This window comes from Pelodiscus sinensis, chromosome 16, assembly GCF_052426305.1.
Source record: "Pelodiscus sinensis isolate ZL-2025 chromosome 16, ASM5242630v1, whole genome shotgun sequence".
Classification (NCBI taxonomy): Eukaryota; Metazoa; Chordata; order Testudines; family Trionychidae; genus Pelodiscus; species Pelodiscus sinensis.
In genome coordinates this window covers 40,107,007-40,121,415 of record NC_143067.1, presented here as the reverse complement: position 1 = coordinate 40,121,415, position 14,409 = coordinate 40,107,007, and the positions used below count along the sequence as shown (strand labels likewise).

At 66.6% G+C, this 14,409-nt stretch overlaps 1 protein-coding gene across 2 annotated transcripts in view; it reads right to left on the bottom strand.

Moving 5' to 3' along the window:
• Positions 1-11,672, bottom strand: part of PSD2 (pleckstrin and Sec7 domain containing 2) — a 62,939-nt gene extending 51,267 nt beyond the window's left edge. Inside the window, exon 1 of one of the 2 annotated variants that reach the window (XM_075900103.2) lies at positions 11,308-11,672. In XM_075900103.2, coding sequence (XP_075756218.2) covers positions 11,308-11,657 — 350 coding nt within the window. In that variant the 5' untranslated portion in view covers positions 11,658-11,672. Of the gene's footprint in view, positions 1-1,885; positions 2,040-11,307 lie in introns of those variants that run through there. The other variant, XM_025189099.3, reaches the window with a different exon arrangement.
• Positions 11,673-14,409: the final 2,737 nt, after the last annotated feature.

Here is a 14,409-nt window from a genome sequence, read left to right as displayed (position 1 = left end):
TCACGGGGCTGCTCCGCTCCCTACACAACGTTCTGCACTCTGGGTCCTAACGGCGCCTCCCCCAGAGTCTGGCACCCGAGGCGGCCGCCTCAGGTGGCCTCGTGGCAGGGCCGGCGCTGCCTGAGCCCCTCAGCGTCTGTGGTTTGGCAGTGGAGGTTCCCTCACTGGCTGTTTCTGCCACTGGGGACCCTCACCACTGCCTCCCCCGGGCACCTGCCTTCGCCTCAGCCCCACAGCGACGCACGAAGCCAGGTGCAGGGCCCCGTCCTTTGGGTGCGGAGAGCCACCTGCCTCCTCAGGCAAGCTCACACACACGAGCGGGGGGAGAGGCAGAGGGACCAGCCCCCTCACCTAGGGTTAGGGTGCTCCCCCGGGATGTGGGAGACCCCGGTTCAAATCCCCCTGCAAAGGGATCTGTCGCCTCTGTGGTGAGACTCCAAGCGCTGGGCTTCGGGGCGCTCTGCCTGCCTGGCTGCACCGTGGATAAATCCCTGAAGAGCTTTGCAGAAGGACCCCGGGGCTCCCCGCTGGGCCCGTGCTCGACTCACCAGGCTCCGGAGGCCCGCGCTTGCTGACCCAATGGCTCTTGGAGAGCGCGTTGAGCGAGAGCTGGAGCCGAGGCAGGCTCCGAATCTGAGCTCCACCGCCAGGACTGGGGAATGCTGGTCCCAGCAGACCCCCATGGCCCTACCGCTCTGAACCGGGGTCACGTGCATCCGAGCTTGGGACTTGCCTGTTGCTCCGGGAAAGGCAGGAGCAAGCAAACCAGAATGTATGTGGATCACTTCAGGGTTCCCTGCTCTGTTCCCTCCCTCTGAGGCCCCTGCGGGCAGACAGGACCCTGGGTCTGACCCCGTCTGGCCGCTCTTCTATGGCCCGGCTCGCCCCCGCCGAGCACACAACGCCAGGACACGCTCCTGCCGGCTGGGACGGACTCTCCCACGAGCACAGCCCTGGATTTGGAACGTCAGGGGGCCACAGAGGACTTCAGCTCTGACAGCCCCAAACACAAGCCTCTCCGGCCCGCCCCGGGTGTGCCCATCCCTCTGGGCCAGCTAGCCCGGAGCACTGTGCCGTGTGCGGGGGAGTTTGCATTTCCCCTCTTCCCAAGGGGAGGGGAGGCTTAGCTCCAGCGTGTGCCAGTGATAGAAATGTACATAAATAAGCTGTGATAAATGAGGGCTGCTTCCCAGCAGGGAACATGTTAATGAGCTACAGGCAGAGACGGAAGACAAGGAACCAGGGCCAGCATGTCCCCAGCAGCCTCACGCGGTTGCAACTGAGCAAAGAAAGCCCAGGGGCAGCACATTTAGAGGGTTTTAAAAGGTGCCCCCAGGATGCCTCCACCGGGTAGAACCTGCCCCTAAGTCCACCACTGTCCGAGTGCACCGGGCAGAGCATGCTGGACGGGGGTGGTGGGGCTGGACTCAACTGTACCCCCTGCCTGTGAAAGGAAACCCCTCGAGCCGAGGGGCGCAGCAGCCCCCCAGCACTGGTGTTTCAGTGCCCGTTCTGCTGAAAGCGCCCGGAGGGGCGGCGCCGAGCGGGACTTTCTCCACGCGGCCCGGCGCCGCTCCAGGGCCGTGTGAACAACGCCAGGCTGACGGGAATACCTGCGTGGGGCTGCCGCAGCTGGACGCCGGTCTGCTGAAGGCCCCTTGCTGCCCTGGGCAGGGGGCAGTGAGGGGCGGCACCTCGAGGTCGGGTTTGCAGCCCGTTCCCCACTCGGCTCCAGGGCCGGGGCAGGTCAGTCTGTGTTGGGAGACCCCAGCCCCCAGCCCACTGGTGCGAGGCCGCCCGGGCAGCCAGTGTCCCTTCTCCAGGGCTCTCCTGCCCCGGCCGCCGCAGCCTCCCACTCCCGGGGGCTGGGCAGCGCCTGTCGCACCTTTCCTGGGGGGTCTCGACCCCCTGCGGGCATGGCTGCATCCTCCTGAACTCCCAGGGTCCTCTGGGGCAGGGGGGCGAATCCATCCCCCCGGCTGGGGGAGGGGCATTCCCAGGGCCGGCCGGTCCCCTACTGAGTGCAGGGACCCCACGGCGTCCCCATGGCGATCGCGACGGAATCCTGGGGTTCCCTAGCAACTGCCGGCCGGGTGCCCCATCGTCCTTTGCTCACGGCCGCCTCACTCCCCCGGGGGTGATGCTGGGGTCTAGCCTGGCTGCCTGGAGAGCCGGGGCAGGCAGGGGGCACTTCCCGAGGAACAGCCTGACCCCAGGCAGATCTCCTACAGCCATGCCAAGCAGCCCCCCGAGGCTCTGCTTGGGGTATGGACCCAGCCTCCTGGCCAGCCTGCGGGAGCCTCAGAGGTGAGGCGGGACGGTGGATCGCTGGAGACGGAGAAGGCCTGACAGGCAACCTAGGCCGGGGGTGGGGAGCCCCAACGCTGTGTGCCCCCAAATGCCGTGGGGGGGAGGGGCAGGGGGCCAGAGCCTCTGGCGGCCGGGGGAACACGTGGAAGGGGCTTGCATTTGCAGCAGTGGGTGGCCCCAGGCATTCACCAGAGGCAGCTGGGGGGGGGAAGAGGTTGAGAGCTGTGTCACTCCACTTTTTCCTGCCCCCCGGGGGGAGGGAAGGGGTGTGTGTGTGGGTGTGTGTGCGCGCGCGCGCTGCTGGTGCCAAATGCCCGCTAGTTCCCCATGTGGCCTTGCCCATGGGAGGGATCTTGGGGGAAGAGGCAGGGTTGGGGCAGGGGCAGGGCGGAGTAGGGGGAGAGGCTGGTCAGAGATGGGGTCGGGGCAGAGAAGAGAAGGACTTGTCCTGACATCCCCTGGGCCGGGGGGGCCTGGGGAGGAGTCACGTGGGGGGCGGTCACAAGGCAGGTGAGCCCCTGAGCCCCCCTCCTCAGCACTCTCCCCTGCATGGGGCCGGATCCAATGCATCCGGAGAGCGGAGGGAAATGGCTGAGGCCACTGCGGAGCCGTCGGCCATTCTCTGAGGTCTCGTGGTGGTCCCGGACGGGTGGAAGAAGGCAAATGTAGGCCCATCCCGGAGCAGGCCCTCGAGGGACCCGTTCTGGAGCACGTGGAGAGAGGGAGGTGACCAGGATTCACCAAGGACAAGTCCTGCCTGACCTGATTGCCTGCCGCGCTGGGGGAACCGGCTCCATGGACATGGGAAGAGGGTGGATGTGACCTACCTGGACCTTAGCACAGCGTGTGTTACTGTCTCCCCAGTTAAAGGCGGCCAGGCTGGACGAACGGACTGTGAGCTGGCTAGATCACTGGGCTCAGCAGGTAGCGATCGACGGCTCGATATCTGGAGTGCCACGGGGTCAGTCTTCTTTAACACTCTGGAGGGGCTGGTTGCACCCTCAGCAAGTTCCCGGATGGCACTACGCTGGGGGAGAGGCAGATCCGCTGGGGGGCGGCGATAGGGCCCAGAGTGACCTGCACAAATCGGAGGACTGGGCTAAAAGAAATTCGAGGAGGTTCCCCAAGGACAAGTGCAGGCTGGGGACCGCGGGGCGAGCAGCCGTTCGGCAGAAAAGGCGCTGGGGGTTCCACGGAGGAGAAGATGGAGAGCAGTCGACAGGGCGCCCCTGTAGCCAAGAAAGCTTGTAGCTGGGCAGAGCACAGCCTGGCACCCCCTGGCTCCACAGCCCGCCGAGGCGGTAGCAGGCCCCAACACTGGGTGTCCGGGAAGGAGACGAGGGTGAGGACAGACATGGAGCACAGAGGCGTGGGTCAGAACGCGGCAGAGCGGAGCAGGGGCCACCCTGAGGAGGGCCAGGGCCCAAGCTCTCCTGCTCAGTCGTTCTTAGCGGCACCTTTTCAGACTAGCACCTAGATCCCTTCACCCCCGCAATCCAGGGCTGCACGCAGAGGCCTCCCAAGTGTTGCTTGGAGCTGGGGAGATACGGAACGGTTGTCCTGGCTCAGGACAGTGGTTGAGAGTTTCTGAAGTGTCTTTCACACCCAGAAGGAGAAGAAGTTGAAAGTTCACGGGGTGTCCTAACCCCACAACACACAAATCACCCGGCCGGATTCGTGGAAGGGTTTTCTTTCCACGCTTTGCTTTGATGTTGTTGGCCCTTCCGTGAACTGTTTAACTACAACCAGCTTCACTTCCCCAACCAAAAGTCAGTTCAAAGGGGGGCAAAAACCCGACGCTGATTTCCAAGAAGGTCAAAACGGGACTTTTCGATAATGTTGAAGAGAAAATTTCCAAACAAACGTTGCAAGGAGAAATTCACAGAGGAGAACCGCTTCCTGCTAACGGGCTCGGTTGCGAGGAATTGGCGTCTGTCCTGACAAAAACGAGCCATGTGACGATTTCCACCGTTCTCCGGAGCATGCATGTTGGTTATGACGCGTCATGGCCGGCGGAAGAGATTGTCCCACGTGAGTTGCAGTGTGTGGCTAGTTTCACAGGGAAACGCTCCTTGTGCTTTGGTGTGTCCTTCTGCCTGTCCTCGGGAAAACATTCACCAGCCGTGCTCCTAATGGCCAAGCAGGTCTCCGCGATGCTTCGCCCAACGGTTCCATCCATGAGCAGTTTCCATGGGCACCAGGAAAGGAGGCTGGCCTTTCGGGGCACCAGGAAAGGAGGCTGGCCTTTCGCGCCACCGCTGCCAGCAGCAAGATTCAGGCTGGGAGGGTAATAGCTCGGGTCTTGCATCCCTGCAGGGCAGGAGTCGTTGTTCTCTGCAGAACCCTCAGGAGCGCTCCGCTTCGGTGACCTTGCATATGCCTAGAGACGGTGAGTCCTCACCTGCCCAAGACGGGGCCGTCTACGCTGCAGAAAGGCCTGTGCAGAGGGCCTGGCTCATCTGGCTTCCAGCTCGCAGGGCTCGTACCATGGAGCTGAAATAGCAGTGAGGCCGTTTAGCTTCCTGCTATTCATCAGGTGTTGCCTGCCGTCATCGGGGACCTGCCCCTTAGGCTGGGGCAGCAGAGGGGCCGCCCTTCCCCAAACACACCAGCGTTGAGGCAGCGTGGTTCAAGCCATATTTCCACGGACACTCGTAGCCAGACGTACTTCTCCGGCCCTGTTCCCGCACTACCTGAGCGCCTCGTGGTGGGTAGGGAAGGGCCATCGAGCCCCCATTACAGATGGGGAACTAAAGCCCAGATTCTCAAGGGCCCATAGGCTCCAAACTTGCCCTGAAGTCACTACTAGAGTGAGGTATTAAGTGACTTGCCCAAGGTCACACGGAAGCCTGTGGCAAAGCAGAGACCATAACCCCATGTGTTCTGATCCAGCCAGCTGATCCTTCTCCCCTCCACTCCTCAGCCTGTCTCCTGGGAGAAGATCCTTTCGCATGGGGCCCTGGCTCCACCCAGGCCCAGGGTCTGAGATCAGCCTGAGCCGCTGAGGGCAGAGAACTGAGCTCGGGGATAAAACAGAGTGAAAACTTTAGGGAGGGCTGGGGAAATGAAGGCTTTGCCGAACATTGTGGAGTGGAATTTGCATAAATCAGAGTAGAGATGCATGGAAGTGCGCAAATGTATGCTAATGGATGCAAACGACAGCAGACACTTCCAAAGCGGTGGCTGCTTCCTGGTTTGTTGCTAAATATTTCATGTGAAAAGGTGGCTAACGCACTCATGGGCAGGGGACCGGACCCATGGAGGCCAGAGCTCTTTGCCAAGCTTGGACACTGACTCCCTGCATGTCCTTGGGCAACTCAGTTGTCCTGTCTCTAAAATGGGTTATTGCGACTGTCCGCCCCACCCCCCTTTCTGCAAAGTGCTTTGAGATCTCTGGGGAAACATTCTGTACAAGTGCAAATGAATAACTAATGACTAATTAGGATCTATTATTCAGGGCTTAGATGCCCCAGGCGAGGCATCCAGCACACACAACGGGTGACAGCAAAGAACAATGAAATCGCTCACAGAACGTAAAAGCAAGTTAGAGCTGGCTCAGCCCCACGGACTGCCACAGAACCTCGGCTCCTCCCCTCAGCTCTGCATTCCGTCTTTCTAACGGCTTCGGTACTCACGTAACGAATCACACCGGCTCTTAAAGGCCAGAGCGTAATGGGGGGTGGTGGCCGGCCTGGCAGTTCCTGAATGAAGACTTGAAGATCCATTGTGTGTGATATATCCAGACAAACTCAGTCCTCGTGCAAGCAGATGGATCTCTGTGGATTTTAGTAGAGCTGCACCTGCTTACACCAATACTGAATTTCCCCCCACCTAGTTGCTTCCACGTAGCAAAGCATAGGTAGCAGGTTTAAAACTATCAAAAGGAAGTATTTCTTCATGCAATGCACAGACAACCTGTGGAACTCCATGCCACAGGATGCTGTGAAGGCCAAGACTTTAACAGGGGTCAAAAAAGAGATTGGTAAATTCATTCAGGTCCCTCAATGGCTGTTAGCCAGGATGGGCAGGAATGGGGTCCCTAGCCTCTGTCAGGGCTGGGAATGGGTGACAGGGGAGAGACCATGATTGCACCTTTCTTGTGCCCTCAGTCTTTGACAAGGGAGGCTTTGTTCCTCTGTCAGCCCGGAGCCGGCACAATGCATTCCTGAGTCCGGCAGCAGTCGCATGCATCGCTGCACACCCGTTCTCTTCTTATCCGTGGAACTGGCGCCCTGAAGCCATGTTGCTGCTCTCCCGGCCTGGGAGCTGGGTCAGTGCCATGGTGTCCAGGCTCAGGTTGCGGGGCTCACCAGGCGGAACACTGGGCTCTGTCCTGCAGAAGACCTCAAGGGACAGCCAGGCCCCAGCCGTTGGCGTAGATTAAACTCGCCCTTATGGAACGGAGGAGCCGCGTGCGACGCCCAGAGACCTCGGCAAAGCGCCACTGGCCCGTGCGCTGGTTCTGCCTCCCTCGCGCAGTGGGGCAGCCGCCTCTTTTCTGAGGAGACTGCCAGACTCGCCCCCTCACCCTGGGAGACGGCCCCAATCTGCAGCCCCCATGTCCAGGATGCCAGGGCAGCCCCTGACGCCTCGCTGTGCCCCAGGGCTGTCCCGAATGACTTGCCGCCCTGCTTGGGACGTGGGGCAGCCCTGCGGGAACGTCTCCCATCCCCGTCCAGAGGCCCACGCACCCACTAATCATGCGCCTCGCGGTGGCTGTGCTACCCCCAGGACAGCGGCTCTGTTCAGGCTGCTCGTGCCCCTAGAAATGCCTGAGGGGAACAGGAAATCCCGCGCAGACCCCCTCGCAGAGCGCCCTCCGGTGCATTCCCCAGGGAGTGCCGGGGATGGACGGGCCCCCACACCCCATAGATCCTGGGGGACCCAGCAGGGTCTCTGCTCTCTGCCTGGAAGCCCAGGGCATCCCTACCACTTCTGGCCCACCCAGGGCAGCTGCATGGGAGGAGATCCCCCTCCCTCATCAAGTCCGCCGGGGGAAAAAGCAAGCCAGGCTCTGGGTTGTGCATGAGGCTTGGCAGTGGGATGGTATCTGCAACTCCAGCCCTGCGACCAGCCCGCTGCACCACCCCGGTGTGCCCCTGCAGAACCCCCAGCCCCGAGGGGGCTCGGCCGGGCACTGGGGCATGGAAGCATGGTGAGCCGGAAGGAAGTGCTCCTTCTGCCCAGGGAGCAGCCTTCCCCTCGCCCAGCACCAAAGCCGGTTAATCCCCCCCCCCCTCGCACCCATCAGAGCACCTGCGGGGAGTGGACCTCACACCCCTGGATCTAACACCTGAGCTGCTGTTGCAGGAACTCAAGGTCCAGGGCAGGGACCAGTTTGTCCAGTGGGGGGTGCTGAGAGCCCTGGAGCCAAACTGTGACCCCCCGTGTGGAACGGAAACCCCTTCCGGCCCCGGGAGCCCACGTTCTAGCCCTCCTGGTACAGGCCCAGCTTGAGATAGGTGTTTAGGCACCTACCATCCATTGGTTTCAATGGGAACTGTGGGTTACTGCAGGGTGGATGTAAGTCCCGGGTGGGGGGTTACGGCAGGGTGGCACGTAAGCCCCGGGTGGGGGGTTACGGCAGGGTGGATGTAAGCCCCGGGTTGGGGGTTACGGCAGGGTGGATGTAAGCCCCGGGTGGGGGGTTACGGCAGGGCGGATGTTAGCCCCGGGTGGGGGGGTTACGGCAGGGTGGATGTAAGCCCCGGGTTGGGGGTTACGGCAGGGCGGATGTTAGCCCCAGGTGGGGGGGTTACGGCAGGGTGGATGTAAGCCCCGGGTTGGGGGTTACGGCAGGGTGGATGTTAGCCCCAGGTGGGGGGGTTACGGCAGGGTGGATGTAAGCCCCGGGTGGGGGGGTTACGGCAGGGTGGATGTTAGCCCTGGGTGGGGGGTTACGGCAGGGTGGATGTAAGTCCCGGGTGGGGGGTTACGGCAGGGTGGATGTAAGTCCCGGGTGGGGGGTTACGGCAGGGTGGATGTAAGCCCCGGGTGCGGGGTTACGGCAGGGCGGATGTTAGCCCCGGGTTGGGGGTTACGGCAGGGCGGATGTTAGCCCCGGGTTGGGGGTTACGGCAGGGCGGATGTAAGCCCCGGGTGGGGGGTTACGGCAGGGCGGATGTAAGCCCCGGGTGGGGGGTTACGGCAGGGCGGATGTAAGCCCCGGGTGGGGGGTTACGGCAGGGTGGATGTAAGCCCCGGGTGGGGGGTTACGGCAGGGCGGATGTAAGCCCCGGGTGGGGGGTTACGGCAGGGCGGATGTAAGCCCCGGGTTGGGGGTTACGGCAGGGTGGATGTAAGCCCCGGGTGGGGGGTTACGGCAGGGCGGATGTAAGCCCCGGGTGGGGGGTTACGGCAGGGCGGATGTAAGCCCCGGGTGGGGGGTTACGGCAGGGCGGATGTAAGCCCCGGGTTGGGGGTTACGGCAGGGTGGCACGTAAGCCCCGGGTGGGGGGTTACGGCAGGGTGGCACGTAAGCCCTGGGTGGGGGGTTACGGCAGGGTGGCACGTAAGCCCCGGGTGGGGGGTTACGGCAGGGTGGATGTAAGCCCCGGGTGGGGGGGTTACGGCAGGGTGGATGTTAGCCCTGGGTGGGGGGTTACGGCAGGGTGGATGTAAGTCCCGGGTGGGGGGTTACGGCAGGGTGGATGTAAGTCCCGGGTGGGGGGTTACGGCAGGGTGGATGTAAGTCCCGGGTGGGGGGTTACGGCAGGGTGGATGTAAGTCCCGGGTTGGGGGTTACGGCAGGGTGGATGTAAGCCCCGGGTGGGGGGTTACGGCAGGGTGGATGTAAGCCCCGGGTGGGGGGTTACGGCAGGGTGGATGTTAGCCCCGGGTGGGGGGTTACGGCAGGGTGGATGTAAGCCCCGGGTGGGGGGTTACGGCAGGGCGGATGTAAGCCCCGGGTGGGGGGTTACGGCAGGGTGGATGTAAGTCCCGGGTGGGGGGTTACGGCAGGGTGGATGTAAGTCCCGGGTGGGGGGGTTACGGCAGGGTGGATGTAAGCCCCGGGTGGGGGGTTACGGCAGGGCGGATGTAAGCCCCGGGTGGGGGGTTACGGCAGGGCGGATGTAAGCCCCGGGTGGGGGGTTACGGCAGGGCGGATGTAAGCCCCGGGTTGGGGGTTACGGCAGGGTGGCACGTAAGCCCCGGGTGGGGGGTTACGGCAGGGTGGCACGTAAGCCCCGGGTGGGGGGTTACGGCAGGGTGGATGTAAGCCCCGGGTGGGGGGGTTACGGCAGGGTGGCACGTAAGCCCCGGGTGGGGGGTTACGGCAGGGTGGCACGTAAGCCCTGGGTGGGGGGTTACGGCAGGGTGGCACGTAAGCCCCGGGTGGGGGGTTACGGCAGGGTGGATGTAAGCCCCGGGTGGGGGGGTTACGGCAGGGTGGATGTAAGCCCCGGGTGTGGGGGTTACGGCAGGGTGGATGTTAGCCCTGGGTGGGGGGTTACGGCAGGGTGGATGTTAGCCCTGGGTGGGGGGTTACGGCAGGGTGGATGTAAGTCCCGGGTGGGGGGTTACGGCAGGGCGGATGTAAGCCCCGGGTGGGGGGTTACGGCAGGGCGGATGTAAGCCCCGGGTGGGGGGTTACGGCAGGGCGGATGTAAGCCCCGGGTTGGGGGTTACGGCAGGGTGGCACGTAAGCCCCGGGTGGGGGGTTACGGCAGGGTGGCACGTAAGCCCCGGGTGGGGGGTTACGGCAGGGTGGATGTAAGCCCCGGGTGGGGGGGTTACGGCAGGGTGGCACGTAAGCCCCGGGTGGGGGGTTACGGCAGGGTGGCACGTAAGCCCTGGGTGGGGGGTTACGGCAGGGTGGCACGTAAGCCCCGGGTGGGGGGTTACGGCAGGGTGGATGTAAGCCCCGGGTGGGGGGGTTACGGCAGGGTGGATGTAAGCCCCGGGTGTGGGGGTTACGGCAGGGTGGATGTTAGCCCTGGGTGGGGGGTTACGGCAGGGTGGATGTTAGCCCTGGGTGGGGGGTTACGGCAGGGTGGATGTAAGTCCCGGGTGGGGGGTTACGGCAGGGTGGATGTAAGTCCCGGGTTGGGGGTTACGGCAGGGTGGATGTAAGCCCCGGGTGGGGGGTTACGGCAGGGTGGATGTAAGCCCCGGGTGGGGGGTTACGGCAGGGCGGATGTAAGCCCCGGGTGGGGGGTTACGGCAGGGTGGATGTAAGTCCCGGGTGGGGGGTTACGGCAGGGTGGATGTAAGCCCCGGGTGGGGGGTTACGGCAGGGCGGATGTAAGCCCCGGGTGGGGGGTTACGGCAGGGCGGATGTAAGCCCCGGGTGGGGGGTTACGGCAGGGCGGATGTAAGCCCCGGGTTGGGGGTTACGGCAGGGTGGCACGTAAGCCCCGGGTGGGGGGTTACGGCAGGGTGGCACGTAAGCCCCGGGTGGGGGGGTTACGGCAGGGTGGATGTTAGCCCCGGGTGGGGGGGTTACGGCAGGGTGGCCCATGAGTGCAGAGCTGCTGGCATTAACTTGTGCCAGGAGGAGAAGGAAGCGAACCTCTTCTCTGCACACCCCCTGCGTGCCAGGGAGGCACTGGTAGCTGTGTCACCCCTCGCCGGAGAGGAGGAAATAGGGGCTCGGTCCTGCAGGGCGCTGGGTGCTCTGGCCTGACCCAGGGCCAGCTGCTGTCTATGGGAATCTCTGCATTCACTCCAGGACGCTTTGTACGGGTGCACCTCTCTAGCCCGGCATTCTCCGGTCCAGCAACATCCCGGGCCGGCAGGTTTAGCCGGATGTCCACTAGCACCTTTCCCGCGGTCCCATCAAGTTTGCTACCGCCCCCACCCCTGGCTCCCCGTGCTGCGGGTTAGCTCGAATCCCCCCCATGCCTCTCGGAGCCCGGCCGGCAGCGGGGCGCGGGGGGATGCTGCCGGACGATGCTGATCGCCCAGGGCTGGGGCAGGTCCCGCGGGTGCCGGACTAGAGGGGTGCAGCGCGGAGCCCGTGGGGGGGGGGGGATGCACATGCGGGACCCCACTTACCTGCGCCGCTGCTCCGCGTCCTCGGCACGCAGCGCCTCGGGCGAGTCCGGGGCACTGCGCGCGCCCCGCAGCCCCCGGCTCGGCCAGGCTCCCTCCTGCAAGCCGGCCGCCTCCAGCCCGGGGTGCACCCCGTTCGCCAGCGCCGCGCCGGCCGGGCTGCTGCTGCGGCTCCCGGGCGGCTCGCGCTGCCGTCCCCTTGGCACGTGCGGGCTCTCATTGGCCGGGCTCCGGCGTTCCTTCCCGCTGAGTGGCTGCGGGCTGGCCCGGGGGCGGGCCCTGTCAGCCGCGGGCTGGGCGCGCCCCTCGTGGTGCTCCGCGGCGGCCGGCTGGCGGGGCGCGTGTTCGTTCATAGTCCGGGCTCCGGGCCTGCGTGGGGAGAAGCAGCGTGAGCGGCCTGGCCCTGCGCCCGGGGGGGCCCCCCCTTGCGGACCCCCGGCCTGGCTGTGCGCCCGGGGGGGCCCCCCTTGCGGACCCCCGGCCTGGCGCTGCGCCCGGGGGGGCCCCCCTTGCGGACCCCCGGCCTGGCGCTGCGCCCGGGGGGGCCCCCCTTGCGGACCCCCGCCTGGCTCTGCGCCCGGGGGGCCCCCCCTTGCGGACCCCCGCCTGGCTCTGCGCCCGGGGGGCCCCCACTTGCGGACCCCCGCCTGGCTCTGCGCCCGGGGGGCCCCCCCTTGCGGACCCCCGCCTGGCTCTGCGCCCGGGGGGCCCCCCCTTGCGGACCCCCGGCCTGGCGCTGCGCCCGGGGGGGCCCCCCTTGCGGACCCCCGGCCTGGCTCTGCGCCCGGGGGGGCCCCCCCTTGCGGACCCCCCGGCCTGGCTCTGCGCCCGGGGGGCCCCCCTTGCGGACCCCCCGGCCTGGCTCTGCGCCCAGGGGGGCCCCCCCTTGCGGACCCCCGGCCTGGCTCTGCGCCCGGGGGGGCCCCCCCTTGCGGACCCCCGGCCTGGCTCTGCGCCCGGGGGGCCCCCCTTGCAGACTCCCCGGCCTCGCTCTGCGCCCGGGGGCAGGGGGGGCCCCCGGGCCGGACCCTTTGGAAACTCGCCCCCTCCTCTCGGAAGAGCAGGGGGCGCGGGGCAGGGGCCCGGCTGCGTTATGCCCTGCAGCGGGCAACAGCTGCAGCCCCCGCAGATCGGACCCGGGGCCCGCGCGTGGCCTGCTCCCCTAAGGAACCCCCCAGGGCTTGTGCACCCGCGGGGTCGGACCGATAACCCCTGCGCCCCGATCCAGCGCACCTGCCGCGTGGGGTCGGACCGATAACCCCTGCGCCCCGATCCAGCGCACCTGCCCCGCGGGGTCGGACCGATAACCCCTGCGCCCCGATCCAGCGCACCTGCCCCGTGGGGTCGGACCGATAACCCGTGGGCCCCGATCCAGCGCACCTGCCCCGTGGGGTCAGACCGATAACCCGTGCGCCCCGATCCAGCGCACCTGCCCCGTGGGGTCGGACCGATAACCCCTGCGCCCCGATCCAGCGCACCTGCCCCGTGGGGTCGGACCGATAACCCGTGCGCCCCGATCCAGCGCACCTGCCCCGTGGGGTCGGACCGATAACCCGTGGGCCCCGATCCAGCGCACCTGCCCCGTGGGGTCGGACCGATAACCCCTGCGCCCCGATCCAGCGCACCTGCCCCGCGGGGTCGGACCGATAACCCGTGGGCCCCGATCCAGCGCACCTGCCCCGCGGGGTCGGACCTATAACCCGTGTGCCCCGATCCAGCGCACCTGCCCCGTGGGGTCGGACCGATAACCCCTGCGCCCCGATCCAGCGCACCTGCCCCGTGGGGTCGGACCGATAACCCGTGGGCCCCGATCCAGCGCACCTGCCCCGCGGGGTCGGACCGATAACCCCTGCGCCCCGATCCAGCGCACCTGCCCCGTGGGGTCGGACCGATAACCCGTGTGCCCCGATCCAGCGCACCTGCCCCGCGGGGTCGGACCGATAACCCGTGCGCCCCGATCCAGCGCTCCTGCCCCCGCGGGGTCGGACCGGTAGCCCGTGCGCCCCGATCCAGCGCTCCTGCCCCGAGGGGTCGGACCGATAACCCCTGCGCCCCGATCCAGCGCACCTGCCCCGCGGAGTCGGACCGATAACCCCTGCGCCCCGATCCAGCGCACCTGCCCCGTGGGGTCGGACCGATAACCCGTGTGCCCCGATCCAGCGCACCTGCCCCGCGGGGTCGGACCGATAACCCGTGTGCCCCGATCCAGCGCACCTGCCCCGCGGGGTCGGACCGATAACCCCTGCGCCCCGATCCAGCGCACCTGCCCCCTGGGGTCGGACCAATAACCCGTGGGCCCCTATCCAGTGCACCTGCCCCGCGGGGTCGGACCGATAACCCCTGCGCCCCGATCCAGCGCACCTGCCCCGTGGGGTCAGACCGATAACCCGTGGGCCCCGATCCAGCGCACCTGCCCCGTGGGGTCGGACCGATAACCCGTGGGCCCCGATCCAGCGCACCTGCCCCGTGGGGTCGGACCGATAACCCCTGCGCCCCGATCCAGCGCACCTGCCCCGTGGGGTCGGACCGATAACCCCTGCGCCCCGATCCAGCGCACCTGCCCCGCGGGGTCAGACCGATAACCCCTGCGCCCCGATCCAGCGCACCTGCCCCGTGGGGTCGGACCGATAACCCGTGGGCCCCGATCCAGCGCACCTGCCCCGCGGGGTCAGACTGATAACCCGTGGGCCCCGATCCAGCGCACCTGCCCCGTGGGGTTGGACCGATAACCCGTGTGCCCCGATCCAGCGCACCTGCCCCGCGGGGTCGGACCGATAACCCGTGTGCCCCGATCCAGCGCACCTGCCCCGCGGGGTCGGACCGATAACCCCTGCGCCCCGATCCAGTGCACCTGCCCCGCGGGGTCGGACCGATAACCCGTGCGCCCCGATCCAGCGCACCTGCCCCGCGGGGTCGGACCGATAACCCGTGCGCCCCGATCCAGCGCACCTGCCCCGCGGGGTCGGACCGATAACCCGTGTGCTCCGATCCAGCGCACCTGCCCCCGCGGGGTCGGACCGATAACCCGTGTGCCCCGATCCATCGCACCTGCTCCCGCGGGGTCGGACCGATAACCCGTGTGCCCCGATCCATCGCACCTGCTCC